Below are 16,339 nucleotides of genomic sequence, written 5' to 3' on the forward strand. Positions count from 1 at the left end.
TAAGTGAGGTAGGCAGGCTAATCGGGGCACCTGGTGTAAAAAGACCTTCCTTCAGTTGGTCTGGCACATGCAAGGAGCTGGAAGTGAGAGGGCATGTTGCTGGAGGACTGAGGAGTACAAATGCTATCTGGCATCAGGAGGAGTTGACCTGATCTGTGAGAGACACCAGAGGGGATGGTCTAATTTGGAAAGAGAGCTGGCCTATCCCCACCCCACTAGGTGGGACAATAGAGACTGCGGAGATTGTTTTCCCTTTTCCCCCATCCTAGCCAGTGATGAGGTTAGCTGAGTGAACTGCAGGTTTGTGCCATTAACAAAAGTGGCCAAACTGACAACTGCTGTGAAACTGTGAGGTGAGCAAATCCGCCAGAAAGTGCAGGATCCACCAAGGCAGAGGAGGAACTTTGTCATAGGAGCAATATTGTATCTGAAGAATGAGGTGGGTTGGACAATATGGGACCTAAGTGCCTTCCCCCCCCCCATCTATAATGTTTCTGCTTCTCTGATTTTTATGTTTTGTTTATTGCTGATGGCCTTTGCAAAGATGAAAAGGAATAATGCACACAAATCAAAGGTGCAAGCCTCATACCATGGGCTTCATTCCCCACAGCTGGTGTCATTCCTTCAGCACACATCACATTTCCTACAGCCTGTTGATGAATTTCTGATGTATATTTTTATTTATGGTAATGAAAGTGATGGCAGGGGTTTGTGTGTGTGTGAGAGGTCAAGCTGGGTCTGTGAGGAAAGATGAAAGTGATGCCTCTGGGGCCAGTGGAATAGCCATACCAAGCAGAATGGGGCCAGACACAGGAGAGCTGTAGAAGAGCACATCGGAGCACTCAGCAGCACAGCACAAAATGGAGGAAGCCCGAGAACATTGCTATTGTGACAGGCACGAGAAAACACCCCAAAGTCTAATTTATTTATATCTATCTAGCAGTGCTTTTTCCTTTTAAAAAAAAATGCACAAAGAAAACAGCTCCTGCGGACTAGGACTCCTTACCTGTGCAGTCTTTGCAGGTTTGTGGCCGAAGGCTGAAAACTGTCACAAACAGTGCTTAGACAGGGTCCGGTGATGAAAGCTGAATCAAAGCCAGCCTTTCAGCTCACAGCAGTGGTGCCAATTCGAGAAGGCAAGGTTTTTGCACTTGCTTAAAGGTCCATAAGCTACAGAGCCAGGAGGCCTGTGGCACAACCACTTTTAAGCAGTGGTCCTTTACTAAAACAGTACAGCTGCTGCCAGACCGTTGCTCCAACTGCATGGTCACAATGCCACTGAAACTTGACCCAGCTGCCCCTCCATACAGTGAATGGCCAAATGGGGAGGCGTGGAGAACTTGACGCCTGACAGCACTGACTTTTGCACTGTGTGGGTAAGAGAGAGGGGAGACTCGCTGGCTGAGGGAGTCCTGGGGGTCCCTGCAGGAGGGGAGATAAGAGGGGACCAGAACAGTTGGGAGGGGGAGATACTGGAATTTGCCCCTCCCCCTCCAAGCAATATCTGAATTGGCACCACTGTCTGTGTCTCCAGGGCCCCCATTTGGGGTCAGGACCCAAGGCCTCCTTTCACTTGCAAAAACAGCCTTTAAAATTGCCAATGGATCATAAAAGTTGAATATTTGTACCACTTTTCCTAAAGCTGATGGCCTCCCCCTCTACCTCCAGCTGTCCCACGGCTGGCCTTAGGAGTCAGTAAAATCTGGGGACACAGGTCCTTCAGTATTCTGGGGGGGGGGGGGGAAGGGGGAGTGACCAAAGATCAATCACTTTGTGGTGATCTTACTGCCTCCGCCCCCAGCCATTATCTCCCTCCTACTTTCCTTCTGCTTCTGAGATGGCTGCTTTTTTGAGCAGCCAGCAAGACCTCTGCCCATGAGAAGGGGCAGCTCGCTAAGGTGGGAGGAACCTCTATTACAGAGATTCTCCAGCTGTGGTCTGTGTAGCACTTCCTGGGGGGCTTCTGAGGAGGTGGTTGGTCACAGTGTGCTGGCTCCTTTTCCATCTTTCCAAATACTAATTTGCATGAACAGACAGCTAAAAAATATATTACATACTTTTGTAATGCTGATCTCCTGTAGGAACAGGAGAATGTCCTGTGGGCACCTCGCTGGTAGGATGAGTCACCTTGTAGAACAGTTTGCAATCCTTGACCTGTTGGATTAAATGTGGTGCTGAAAGCAAGGTCTTCCTCCAAATCAGGTCTGGCTCTGTGTCACAGTTCCTCTGGGGCCTTTGGCAAGGCATTTAGGACCAGATTTGTAAATGTATTTGGGCACTTAACTCCCCCAGGAAGTTAGGTGCCTAAATATCTTTAAAAATCTGACTCTCTTTCTCAGTTTCTCATTCTTTATAAGAGTCTGTAATTTTGGATGAACCTAAGCGTGTGGAGTTGTTTTCAGAAGCAACCTGAACCTAATGCTCCCCATACCTGTAACCCATCTCCAACTACCTCCTGCCTGAAGGGTCAGCACAGTGGCAGACTCTTTGCCTCCTCCTGCCATCCATCCCTGCCTCATTGTGCTGTGTATGTTATGGAGTGAGAGGTGCTGCAATTTGTCAACACAGGCGCTCCGGATCACACCCAAAGTGCATGAGGTAGTGCTGGCTGGCAGGGGTGGGGCATACAACCACCACTGTGCCAACCCCCCAGGCAGAGGGAAGCAATGGGAGAGGTCCTGAGCTGAGCGGGGGGTGGGGGGGGGAGGGAATGACAAATTGCTGGGGGAATAGAGCCCTGGGTGGGACAAGCATATGGAGCATGAACGGGGCAGTGTATGGACTGGGGGGCACAGAGGGAAGGAAGGGACAGTACCCTTGTCAGCTCTTGTGATTTTAACGTGAGTCTCCTATTTGTCCTTAAAGCCCCAGCTTCCAGGAGATTCTGGGAGAATCTCAGCTTTTGTTTTTAAAGTATGTTACTAGTTGTCATGGTTATAAAGAAAGAAAATAGGACCCTCCCCCCTCAAGGCTCAAGTAGCAGCAAGCATGAAAAATACCCTCATGCACATGTGTTTTTTAAAATCTGGTGATTTTTTGAAAGCCAATCCTGTGATTTTTTTTTTTTAGGGACCTGACAAGCAAATTTGGAGGGTTTGGTGGCCAATATGGGTCCAGAGACACAGAGGGGCGTGGGTGGAGGAAGACACTGCCCCCCCCCCCCACCTCCAGAGTGATGCAAAGAGATACACTATAAATGCAGGGCAGTGTGCAAATAGGGGACTTTCAGCAGGGCTGCCCAGAGGATTCAGGGAGACTGGGGCAAAGCAATTTTGGGGGCCTCTTCCATTAAAAAAAAGTTGCAATACTACAGAATACTATATTCCTGTGGGGGGCCCTGTGTTGCCCGGGGCAAATTGCCCCACTTACCCCCCCTTCTGGCCGGCCCTGACTTTCAGGGCTGGAGGAATGAGTTGTAGAGACAGCGCCTTGTTCTTCCGTCCCTGCCCCCGCCCCCTGCCTAAAAAAACAACACCCCAAACAAACAAACCGGGTCTAGTGGTTGCACTAATGCTTCAGAGCAGATCAAGCCCGTGCAACCCCCGCCGCCCGGGCAGGTCTAGCAGTCGCAGCAGCTACGCCTCGCCGCTGCCCTCTATGGGCCATCCTGGGATCCGCACCTCCAGCCGCGTGCGCCGCTGGAGAGTGTAATTCAGCAGCAGGGCTGGGGCTTGCAGTGCCGAGCTGGTCGCCGTGAGCGCGGCTGTGCAGGATGAGCACAAAGGCTCCCTGTGGAAGAACCGCACGGCTCGGAGGCCGCCTTTCGTTCTCTCCTCTGGGGAGCGCAGCTTGTCTCCCCAGCAGCCTCCTTTGCGCTCCCGAAGGAGGAGGGGAAGTTGCCTTTCCCTTGGGATGAAGGCATTTCGCTCTTGAACTTTTGGTTGCTTTTAGCTGCTGCTGCACAGCTCCCTTTGTCCCTTCCTAAAAAGAAGCTGGGGCCAAATGAGGAGACGGATGTAGCTAAAATGATGGGGGGAGGGGGGTGCATCTACTATTCAGAGCAACGAAAGTTTGAATATCCCCACCAGAGTTCAGTCTCCAAGAGACCTTTCCCCTATCCTCTGGAGCAGAGGTTTTGGGGGACCCCGGAAGGTTGTGGTTACCATAGAATAGTGGTTTTCAACCTGTGAGCCGTGGGCCCCTGGGGGTCCACACAGATTGTGTCTAAGATTTCCAAAGGGGTCCGCACTGCCATTTGAATGTTGCTAGGGGTCTGCACATGAAAACCACTGCTCTGGTGCTGCTTCTCCCCAGAATGTGACTGGCGGGGCTGCCGCCCTGGGGCAAGGAGCAGGACACCAAAGCCAGTCCTAGCTGGAGCAAGAGACAGAGGGACATGCAAAGGCAGCAGCAGGAGACAGTGCCATGCGGAGCGGCTCAGTCAGCTCCCGGGGGAAAGCAGCCCAGGGGGCAGGGGTGTTGGAGAAACTCGTGTGTCCTCAGTATTTCCTGTAGCTGGCAAGGTATCGGTCCCCCCTCCTCACCCCGGCGCTGCGAGCTGGCACTGTGTGAGCCTTAGTTGTGCTCATAGCCCTTTAAGAGCCCCGGGAGCTGGGCTGGGTCTGAGCACATAACTCACTGCCCGTGCCTGGGCGGGATAGGCTGCTCCGGCAGGGGTGGGCTGGAAGAAGGAGTCCTCCATCTGCAAACTCTGGAGAGAGGGGACGGGGGGGAGGGAGAGAGAGGAAGAGAGGAGAGGTGGCAGAGGCTCTGCTGTCCCAGCTCAGTGTCTCTCTGATCGTGCCGTGGGCATTTCTTTTTTCACCACCCCCCTTTCCTCTGTGTGCTTGCTCCCTAGTTCAAGGCCTGGCAGCTGTATGTGTGGCAGGAGCCGTGCTGCACCAAGCCCCGGTCTCTTGCTCTTCCCCCTCTTTTCTTTGTAGCCCGGAGGATTATTTGTACATTTCCCTTTGCTTTTGGGGGCCGGATTGCAAAGGACAGAGCCATGCCCAGGAGGAGCATCTTGGAGGTGAAGGTGCTGGACGTGCAGAAAAGGCGAACCCCCAACAAACACTATGTGAGTGTCTAACCCTCCCCCCAACCCCGCCCCCCAGATCTGGGGATGGAGCACCCGGTCCCAAAACCATCCCCAGGTCCTTTGGGAAAGGCGTGTGAGGACTTTAAGGTTTCTGACCTTCTGTAACTATTTCCAAATAGACCGAAACTAGCCCTCCCTGGTGCTGCTGAGCTGGGAGCCTGCCAACCCTCTCCTTGTGGGACTCGGTAAAGTCCTGAAAGAAAATGCTGGTTACAGTGATAGCTTCTCTAGCAAAGGGGATCTTCTTAGGATCAGGGTAGCTTTTTCAAGTTTTACTGTGTGTAATTATCTACCCTCTTCCTCCCCCTTCCACGTTAACTTAACAGGGGATTCATTGCAATATTCTGTTTGTTGTATTTACAATAATTTCTTACTATTGCTAGTTATAGTCACTTAGAAGAGAGTTTATTCTTCGGCAGGGAGCTGCTACTTCCTGGGCTGGTGGAGTGTATGAGGGTCCCCCACTCTCCATTTGTGTTGTCTTAACTAAACAAAGGCAGGGCACTGTGTGTCTTTCACACAGTACTAGTTGTAGGGCCAGTGTTCCCTTTGGCCCTTCTTCGGTTGGGACGGGAAGGGTTACATATTGCTCACACCACAGGGACCTCCTCTCTGGAGAAGTTTGACTCCTTGGTTCCCGAAGCACTGACCCTGCATGGGAGGCGGAGACTCCTGGTACAGAATTGTAGTAGTTGTTTTTTAAAGTTTGTTTTAAATTATAGTTGCTGGCGCAAGTCTGGAGAGCAGCTGCCTCCCTGGCTAGCAAGCGGATTTTGTGATTCCCTTAAAGGAAAGTGATGGCTGTTCAGCCAATTCTCCTATCTCAGCTGTGGCCTAACTTGTCCTGCTTTACATGGGAGGCAGCACGCCCGCTGTACTGCTCTGTGCATATGTGAAGCTAACATGAAAAAATACATGTTGGATTTCTATAGCCCGAGAAGGACAAAGGCAGGGAGTCTTTTTGAATTCACATGTCCCATACCCACTGCGTACATTGCTGGCTGTTTGAATCCTAGTCTTGATGTATCATGCCCAGCTCACAGCAACATCCGAGCTGTCAGATTCTGCCTGGAGAGCAAGCCTATTGGGAGCACTTGCAGTCTGACTCCTGCCTTATGTCATCACCATTGAAGCAAGATATGTCTATGAATGGACCTCTTGCTCTCTCCTCTCGGATATTCCACCTACCTAGTGGCAAAGGCCTGTTGTTACTATTTATTTAGCTCCGTAAATGTGCATAATGCTTTACAGACCAAGTCAAAATAAGCCCTTTGCCCAAGGAGTTTGTAATCCAGCCCCAGTAGGGTGTCCAGGCCAATGGCTAATAATGCACAGGGGATGTAAGTGGCTGAAGTAGTCTTTTTCTAGCCTTTTCATGCAAAGAAAGGGGGGTGGCATGCAGGAAGCTGGTGGCTGTTGCAAGTGTGAGGGGCAGCACACAAAAAAGTGAGGAGAAGAACAAGGAGTGATGAGGCCTGTAGGATGATATGGGAGCAGAGGTGCAGACAGGACGGTGGTTTTCTAGCTCCTTGTGGGTTGTGAAATGGGAGTCTGCAATGCCGGATTTGGCAGGGTGCAGATATGAACTGCTTTTATGGAGCCATTTTGTTGTAGTTATAGAATGTGGGGGGTTGTTCCACATTTAACAGCCGTGAGTCCTGATCCATATGGCTGTTACACAGTCTGCATGGCCCGTTGCTTCCTTCATCAGATTTTCTTCCATTCATAATGCCCAGTTGATAATATCTGTCATGGAGTTGCTTTAGTGCCGATTTTTGGTATGTTCCTGCTAAACTGGGAGCTCTTTGGGGACAGGGATTATCTCTGTCTTTTTGTCTTGTACAGTGTTGTACATGTCTGCGCTTAACTAATGATTGGGAATGAATTCCCCAACATGATGTATTATTGCTGTGGAAGAGACCTTTCATCTTCCTCTGATGTTTCTGGCCGTAACCACTTCTGGAGCTGGGATGCTGCTGGATTTAGTCCAATCTAGTGTGGGAAATCTACACAATGCACAGTATATAATAGAACCCCAGGCATGCCCCTAGCAGACAAAGCTATGGTTAATGGTGGGAACTTGCATTCCTAGTGTTTGGGATTTGCAACCCAGTTCCTCTGATAATGAAAGGATGATAATGCTGGAAAGGTACCAGGCAGGCTTGGTGTAAGACTGGGTCGGCGACCTCTGGCACGTGGCTCGCCAGAGTAAGCACCCTGGTGGGCCGGGCCAATTTGCTTACCTGCCGCGTCCGCAGGTTCGGCTGATTGCGGCTCCCACTGGCCGCGGTTCGCTGTCCCAGGCCAATGGGGGCTGCGGGAAGCAGTGCGGGTCGAGGAATGTGCTGGCCGTGGCTTCCTGCCGCCCCCGTTGGCTTGGAGCGGCGAATTACGGCCAGTGGGAGCCGCGCTCGGCTGAACCTGCGGACGCGGCAGGTAAGCAAACTGGCCCGGGCCGCCAGGGTGCTTACCCTGGCCTGCCGCGTGCCAGAAGTTGCCAAGCCCTGGTGTAAGAGAACCCCAGAAACTGCCATTAGTACATCGTGTGTTTTCTAGTGGAACTGGCTGCCCTTTCGCCAGGCTAAATGGACTGGTGCTGGTAACATGGCTTTTAAAATCCACCAGTTGCAGAGTTCTGAGTTGCTGTGCTCTAGCTTGTTGTTTTGAAACTGGGACAGACCTGTTTTCTAGATAGCAATCAAGGTGCTCAATTAAATCTGTTTGCACTGCCTGTGTCCGCCCACGTGTGACTGTGAAGTGAAGCTAGAGGGTTCTGTCCTGGATTCATTGTGAGCTGCCCATGCCCTATAAACTACAGATCCAGGGACCTCCCAATACCTTGTGGACACTTTATGAAAAAGCCTTGAAATATGATATAACTAACAAAATTTAAAGCTGGCTTCTCTCCTTGGCATAACCTTAACATGGGACAGTCCAGTGACGCACACATTGTTAATTCTGCACCACATAAGGCACCTCCTATATGGTCTAGGCTATGACCTAGAATTTGAGTGACTTTCTCCTTCCACTAATGTGCATTTTAATAATGACTGAGCTGTGACACCCCGGAGTTCTTAAAGAAATGCTGCCTTTTTAAAAGGCACCTCTCTGGGTTACTCTTGCCTATGCTTTGCTAGCAAAGCTACCATGTGGCAGTGAGCAAACAGCCAGGGAAAACCAGAAGTCTGGTAACATAACTATAACTAAGCAGACGCAAGCTTTCTTCCCCTGCCCCTGAGTAGGCAGACCCAAACCTTGCTTTGCTTTTCCTCCTCCAGTCCCCAAACTCGCATCTCTTTCCCCCTCTACTTTGCCTTGACCATGCTTGCTCATTTTACTTAGATGATGCATCATCATTCCTGGAAAATGTATATGTGAGTGAACTTAGCTTCCTATGGTTTCTGTATTTTGTACTGGGAGACTAGGTAACTATTGAACTTTTCTCAATTTTTGTCAGTGTGTGGAGGATACCTGCAAGAGTGTCTAATTCCTCATTCTTCTAGGCCTCTTTACCTGGGGTTGGGAATTCTCCATATCTTTGAGTCCCTGCTTCCCCTCCAGGCTTCTTGTGTGATTGCCACCAGTCCTTCCAGCCAAGGAGTACTGGACAGGGGTCCTTTTGGAACTCCTCCATTCTGTTCTTTAATCAGCCAGAGAGGTCATTTTGCTGCCTGCTGTATACATCCACAAAGGGAAAGTCCCTGGGGATCAGATGGAATCAGGAGCATTGGTAACATTCACGGTCTTCCAGCAGAGAGAAATCTTTTGTGAGTTATTGGGGGTGGGAATGGAGATGGGGACATTTTAGTGGGATTCTGGTTGGCTTTGTGATATGGAAAATTCCCATCACTACTCTCCATGTGCAGTTTGGAGGATAAAACCCTTAATGTGATGGAACATCCTGCCCTGAAACTTTCTAGCTTGTGAGGAGAACGTGGCTGGAAGGCGTGTTCTTTAACCGGTCACTGGTGATTGACTGTGTGCTGCTCATCCACTCATTGCTTCCAGGTTCCCTTCTTTGAACCCAAGTCTCAAACATCCTGTCTTGTTCCTCTGCAGTAGTTCTCCTTGGATGGAGTTAAGAAATAGTGAAAGCCAAGGGGGCTCAAAGCTGGATCAGAGCCTAGGAAGTGGCTAGAATCTTCCGGAAAGCAGAGCCTCACAGAGCTGTGTTGGTGCTGGAGTGAATGAGAAGAGTGCTGTCCCTGTTTGAAGAGATCAATAGGAACCAGGCAGATTCACAAAGCCAGTTAATTATATAGAATCAAAACCTATTTTTTTCCAGCAAAGGAAGAGGGGATGAACGCAGCTGAGTCATCTTGCTTTTGACTGTATCTGCTGGCAAACGGCAAATCCGAGCCAACCACAAAGTATACATACTAAACCTTTGCTTCCAAGCATCTCATTTCTGAGCATAAACCTGCTCTTTTCTGGCCCCTAAGGGCAGCCACTTAGCATCATAAATGAGTGTGGAGGAACTCTTTCCCCCATTCCCAGCGCTGTGACCGGACCTGTAAATGACCCGTAACATTTAGTTTATATCCCCACTTAGATCAAAGACTTTACTTAGCTTGGACAAAGGGGCAATTGTATTACCTGCACTCCGACCACTCTGAGAAACTAGGGATATTCATTCCCCCAATAAAGTTGGGTCAAGAAAGGACTCAGCTGGTCTTACTCCCCAACTTTTGAGGTCTGGAAAGACCTATTTTCTTCAGGTTCCAATGCGGTGTCCATCACCATGGTATCTGAGCACAGTAGAAGGTGCAATGCTGTGCATGCAGCCAGAGACAAAAGCTTCTACATCCTCAGCTCTGTTTCCCATTTGGCAGAAATATGGTGCCTTCTGTTTTGAAGGTGTCTCCCTTTTTGAAGAGTGAGTCTGTGTTGTCTTGTCAGTGGGAGTGAAATAATACCATGCAGCCCTGCTGGAATGTGTGTATGTGTATGTGTGTGTGTGTGTGTGTGTGTGACACATCCCTCTGCCACTATCTTAACCATACATGCTAGAGCTGTTCTCTCTCCTGGAAATTTTTCAACCCTCCTTCTGCTGTTAGAGGTGACACACACAATAGTTTCCAGGGAGAAGGGCTTAGCATCCCTTATGGAGCCTTTATATTTCCATCCACCTCTAATCCCTCCAGACCCCACGTCTCATCTCGCTGCTGCCTTTCTGGCTAAGGAGGAATGTTCATGAGTCACTTCAGAGGCCATCACAGAGTTGGAAAGATCATTGTTGAGTGATATCAGGCACTTCTCAATTTCCTCCCCAAGTGGCTGAGGATAGGCTAGGCTAAAAAGTGTGGTGTCAGCTAACATTTTTGAATAGTTAAGTGTAGGCTTTAACACATGCTAAAATCTAGGAACTTCACTAGGCTTTAACTCTGCCAGTTTAGCATATGTGTGGACATGGCTTTTAATTAGTCTATTCAGACATACTAGCTAATCTGTGTGGACATCACACCTTTAAATCCTAGTCTAGACAAGGCTTGAAAGCACCTGGGCAGTGCAGATGATTCAGAACGAGCCCAGCTGCACTCAAAAGGGCTCAGTCAATGGGCAAAACTGAAGAGGTCCAATCCTGCTTGCATTACGCATGTGTGAAGTGTTGTGCCCCTTGATGGGCCCACTCATGAGCAAGTCTAGTAAGATTTGGCCCGAGAGCCGATTGTGGGAGGTTCCTTCCTCTTTCCTGCTCCCCTCTCTGTGGTAAACCCTGGGAGGCTTTTTCTTCTTCTGTGTTACTGAGCTGGGGATTCCTCAAGGCACATTGGTCTCCCACTTCTATCAAACTAGCCCTGTTTCCACTAGCAGAGAGGCTATGGGGAAAGGGAGGAATGTTGGAAGGTTAAGGCCCTGTCTATACATACAACACTGCAGTAGTGCAGCTGTACCGATACATAACATAACCTGTAGTGTAGACATAGCCTTACTTCCTGCTCCAGGGATGTGAGCCCTGCTTTGCCGGCTGTAAAACAGTACTGTGGTGCTGGTATGGCAACTTCTCTTAACATCCCTATGTGTTGATATATACACCTCTACCTCGATGTAACGCTATGCTCGGGAGCCAAAAAAATCTTACCATGTTATAGGTGAAACCGCATTATATCGAACTTGCTTTGATCCACCGGAGTGCGCAGCCCCGCCCCCCCAGAGCACTGCTTTACTGCGTTATAGCCGAATTCATGTTACATCGGGTCGCGTTATATCGGGGTAGAGGTGTAATCAGACCATTCGGTTGGCTGAGCATTCCTAATACTTTCCCCTTTGTGTCTGGAAATGGAGGGGAAGTAGCAAAAAAATTGTAGAGATTCTTGAGGTTAATTTGTCTCCAAGCTGAAGGGGCTGGTCTCACTCCTCAGGCTGGATTGCCTGGACTTTACAGCTCTCTAGTCCAAATTCTAAATAAGTGACTCCTTTTCATTCATGCAGTAGGACAGTAACCCTGCAGTGACACTTCCATTCCAACAGTGTTGTAAGAGACTCCAGCTCTGTTCCAGGACTCTGCCATTGTGGGATATAGCCAGTGAGTGTGTCCTAAGGCTACATTGCAAATCGTAAGAGGCAAAGTCCAAGAGCACAGTTTAAAAATAATCGTTACAAGCAGCAGAATGGCAGATTGTCATTCTGCTCTGCTCTGCCAAGTCTTGGGTTCTGATAAATGAATGGTGTGTTGTGGTGTGTTTTTTTTTTTTTTTTTTTTAATCTATAGTTTACTAGTTGAAATAGACTAAATTTTCCTTTAAAGGATATTGCCCAGTTTCTTTTTATAGTTCTGTTGTTTGTAATACCCTCCTAGAAGCCTAAAAGTAAACTTTCCCTGCCAAATCTAGTTTTCTTCTGTCAAGCAAACAGAGAGAGATTTTCATTTGAATGCAGCTGCAGTTAACATGTTTTGTGATATTGGTGAATAACTGTATGTCATCACCTCGTTGCTTCTTTCATTTGTACAATCCCATTCTCCTCAATTCTGTTAGAACTCCTCTAAGGTTATAGTTTTAAATAGTAAACTGTTTCTGCAGGGCACAAAACAAAACTCCGTGCATTCTACAGAAATGGTGTGTGGGGGGGGGTTGTTTTCCTTAGATTTTGCTGTAACATAATGATATTTTGGGTTGTGTGTGCACGGGAAGAATCCCACAAAACTAGTGTCCAGATTAAGTGTATAGTTGCAAATTATAGTTGCATGCGCGCGCATGCACAAATGCAGTTACCATGACTACTGCTGCGAGCTGGGTAAATGCCCATGCAGATGTCTGTAACTACCTGATTTGCATATGTAGTTACCCATGTACTTTCAAAAAGTACATGCACAAATTTGCCTGAAAGTCTGGTCCTTGATGTTTAGAATCCATAAGATTTTTTTTCCCATGTTGTACTAAAAATTATTTTTAAGGTAAATTATGTTTGGGTCTAAAGCCTGGACTCTAAAGATTCAGTAGGTATCTTTTCTGCAACGCGGTCCTAGAGCTTCTATCATATACAGTGAACCAGCTACTAGTGGCTTCATTTGCCAGATAAAATGTGCATAACACTAATCTGAAGCCAGATCTAGAATCATTAAAGAAGAAATGATGACTTCTTTGAACCAAGGGACTGCTGATCCAAAGAACCACCAAAACTTATGGGCTGCTCAAATGTCTTGAACAGAAGATGCCACCTGCAGAAATAGAAGTGGTAGTCTGGAGAACTTGTGCCTCTTGAGCTTTGAAATAAAGAATTTGTGGTTCAGACTTGATCAGTTGGATAGCATCCATGGTCGCCATGTATAGTTGGATTATTTTTGAACCATATTGGCTGCGTAGCTTTAAAAGGGCATTGGAAGTCTTAGAATCCTCTAGAGAATGACCATACTTACTTGGGGTATGGCTGGAATGTCCTATGAGGAAAGACTTAAGGAGGTGGGTATGCTTAGTCTGGGGAAATATGTGGTTGAACAGTGACTTATTGGTAAGGAATCCATCCAGGGGGGTCACACAGGAAACTCGGATTTTCATTACAGAATAAAAACTGGGAAAGCAGAGGGTTCAATTCTCCATGTTAGGAAAAACTTCTTCACTCAAGGGGTTACTGCTGGCAGGCAGGCTGATCCTGGTGAAGGACAAGGACAAGGGGTGATTCAAAGGTCCTTTCCATCACAACTTCCTAGAAGATCCTTTAGCAACTTCCTGTGTTGCCTTCAGCTGTGGCATCATTGCAAAATGCGACATTTCTTTTCAATTGGCTGTGATGCTGCTCTTTTCCTGTTAGAAGTGGTCTCAAGGCAAAACATTTGAAAGCATTGGAGCACGTTTCCCCCAAAGTTCACGGAGGTTTGGACCCATCTTTACTTTCTGTCCTAGTCTATTGTGTGGTGTTAAATAGCTGCTATGTCCCACTGCAGTGATCTCTCCATGTCCTTACCTGCCTTCCCCTAGGGACTGAGGCTTAATTAATGTATTAATGTTTGTGAAGTGCTTTTGGGTCCTGAAAGACACCATAGAAATTCAAAGTACTACTAGTTTTGTTTCCCTGTCTGTATATCTTAACACTGACTACCTAAAATACCCTAGCACAACAAAACTGTAAAGGACCAAATTCTGCCTGTGGTTACACAGGGTATGAATACGCTGCAATTGGGAGATGTAATTGCAGCACATGTAGGGATACCTGCGCTAGCTTTGATCAAGCTAGCTCGCTAAATATAGCAGTGTAACCGCAGCAGCATTGGCCTAGTTCCCCAGGTATCTGTACTCGGGTGGCTAGTTTGTGCTGCTGCTTGAGCTGTCATTGCCACGTTGCTATTTTTAGCGAGCCAGCTCAGTCAAAAACATACCCTTTGGAAGTTAATGGGAAAGCTCTGCGCTTGGGTCTAGAAACAGAATTAGTAAGTAGTTTTCATGTTAAATTGCAGTTAAAAAATTATTTGAAAGAGACAAGGACATTAGATCTTTGAATCAAGGGTCCTGCACTGCCTTTCTTTTGAGAGGGGAACTCTATCTTTCATCTGTTCCATGTAGCACTGGGAAATGGGGAAACAAGAGAACCCATATGTTTGACCTCTGTGTGACTCATAGCAAACAAACCAGTGCATGTGTCTTGGGACTGAGGAATCTTTGCCTAAAGGGTGAGGGAAGCCCAGGAAGCAGGGTCTCTGATCAGAGTATGCATGCATATGCTTTTCAGACCAGCTGTTCCTTTTCCTTTCACTCAGACAATGCCTCGCCCCATTTGGTTTATAAAGCAGCAAAATGTGGAGATCTGGCACGCCTTGGGAGTTAACAGGGCATTGGAACAGGGGTGAATCCAAGCAATTTAAAAGTGTTTGATATATAGTCCAGCAGACTCCGGGGCAAATGGGCAATTAGATTGCTTTCCCTTGTTGGCATGCTGTGGTACTACTCTATCCATCTTCATCTCACTGTCTCCTCCTACTTCTTACTGTGCTGTGCCCCATCTTCATCCCATGGTCTCCTGACTGCTCCCTACCCCACTATCCTGCAGCATTGACGCTGCTGCTTCCCTATCTCCAGCTAGGTCTAAATTAAACATGAACATTGAGGCTCAAGATGCCCTGCAGTTGTTGCTGGAAAGTATTCCTCTCTTTCCCCCGCTCCCCACCGGTGCTGTCTTTGCCGCCTGAACCAGAACGTCTGTGCTTCTCGCTTGCTTGGCTTGTGAAACAGGCTGTGCAGGCGTGAGGGAATAACAAAGCTTCCAAAGCCAGCCAAGCATGCCAGTAAATGGAGCTGTCAGATTGTCTCCCCTCTCCTGCCCTGACGCTGGCCCAGAGAGGGACCTGATGGGCTTCTCAACTGTCCTGCAGCATGAAAGCTAGAGAGATCTCCACTTTCCCCTCCACAGCCCTGCACTCCTGCTGTGGAAAAGGGCTCAGAGACCAGTGGACAGGGGCCAAAAGCAAGCAGCGCACAGCCAAGAATTTTCTTTGTTTCCAGTCACCTCCCTTCTCTTTCTTTTCCTCTTATAATTTTCCTGCTCCTTCATCTTTTCTGTTAACCCCTGCTCTGTTTTGGTTAGTTCTCTCAGCTGGTTTGGTTCCCCAGCCCCTTTGGATTATTTCTCCCCACTGTTTTCTAAGAGTGCAGAACAAGTCAACATTCCCAGAGATAAGACTGTAGCATTGTCTCCCTGTGTTTGGGGTGGGGGTGAGGTGGAGGGGCTGATCCCTTTTCCATCTGCTGGAGAAAGAGATGTGGATTTTTCCACAGAGAGGTTTATTGTACATAGTGTCTCTCTGGACGTAGGACCACACAGGCTCAAACCCATTTGAAATCACTCTGCAGACAGCTTCTCTCTGATGGAGGTGGTTATATCTGGCTTTGTGTTAGTAACCGTGTTGAGTGTCTGTGGACCGACACTGACACCCTTACAGGTGAAGGGTCAGTAGCACCAAACTTCCTAGGAGCCCAACCCAAGAAGTATGCCAGGTGTCAATAGCATTTTCCTGTTTTGTGATGTAAATGATTACTATGCCTCTTGAATGGCATGGGATGAATTTGGAGGGACTCTGTTCATTCGGCGGCCAGTACTATACTGTGACAAATCTGCGGCCACCTGTAACTTCAGAGTGTGCAGCACAATACAGACCATGGCCACTCAGAATTTCACAGCAGCCATAGGGAGAGAACATTCTTCCCCCTGCTTGAAACACACAGGCCCCTACCACTTGAACTCAGGAAGAATCTCCATTAGCAGCATAAGGGCTATGACTCACAGCTGAGCAGCACCGGTTCTGTGCAGTAGAGGGCAAAAGCCTACTTACACGCTGTCCAGTTTGTTCATTACAGTATGGAAGCACTACGTTGGAAGAGTCTTGACGGGTGAGGAAGGACATAGTCACAAGAAATCTCTACTACGGGCTTTTCTTTACTGCAGCGGGTAGCTTAAGTTAATGCACTCAAGTTACTCCACTCCAGCTAGCTACTGTGAGAGCAACCACACTGAGAAACTACATTGGAGCTACTTGGTGATTGGATTAGCAGCTGATGAGTTGTAACTCAAGCTGCTGCGTCCCTACTGCATTTCTTGCTCCAGCCTCCGCACCACCCCGGCTTCAACCCCCCCATGGGCCAGCTAGCTCCAACTAGAGATTTTTTGTGTGTGGATGGGAGTCAGGTTAGGGACAAAACTAGAGTTCTACCATCAGCTAACAATGCAGTGAAAATAAGCCCTAAATGTATTGCTGCCCTAAACCTCTCTAACGGACAAGGGAAGAAACACAGTGCTTTGCATTTGGATCTGGCTGTAGGAGTTTGGGGGGGTGAGGCAAGATCCCTGGTACCGTGTGTGGTACTCAGGGCC

The 16,339-nt window shown here is 48.2% G+C and overlaps 1 protein-coding gene across 3 annotated transcripts in view; it reads left to right on the forward strand.

The window, feature by feature from the left end:
- Window positions 1–369: 369 nt before the first annotated feature.
- SH3PXD2B (SH3 and PX domains 2B) overlaps window positions 370–16,339 on the forward strand; it is a 127,105-nt gene continuing 111,135 nt past the window's right edge. Inside the window, exon 1 of one of the 3 annotated variants that reach the window (XM_065555900.1) lies at window positions 370–439. Coding sequence is in view for 2 of the 3 variants with exons in the window: in XM_065555899.1 (XP_065411971.1) it covers window positions 4,946–5,017 (72 nt within the window). In the remaining variant the exon portion in view is untranslated. Of the gene's footprint in view, window positions 440–3,658; window positions 5,018–16,339 lie in introns of those variants that run through there. The other 2 variants (XM_065555899.1, XM_065555898.1) reach the window with 2 other exon arrangements.

This window comes from Chrysemys picta, chromosome 8 (genome assembly GCF_011386835.1).
Source record: "Chrysemys picta bellii isolate R12L10 chromosome 8, ASM1138683v2, whole genome shotgun sequence".
NCBI lineage: Eukaryota > Metazoa > Chordata > Testudines > Emydidae > Chrysemys > Chrysemys picta.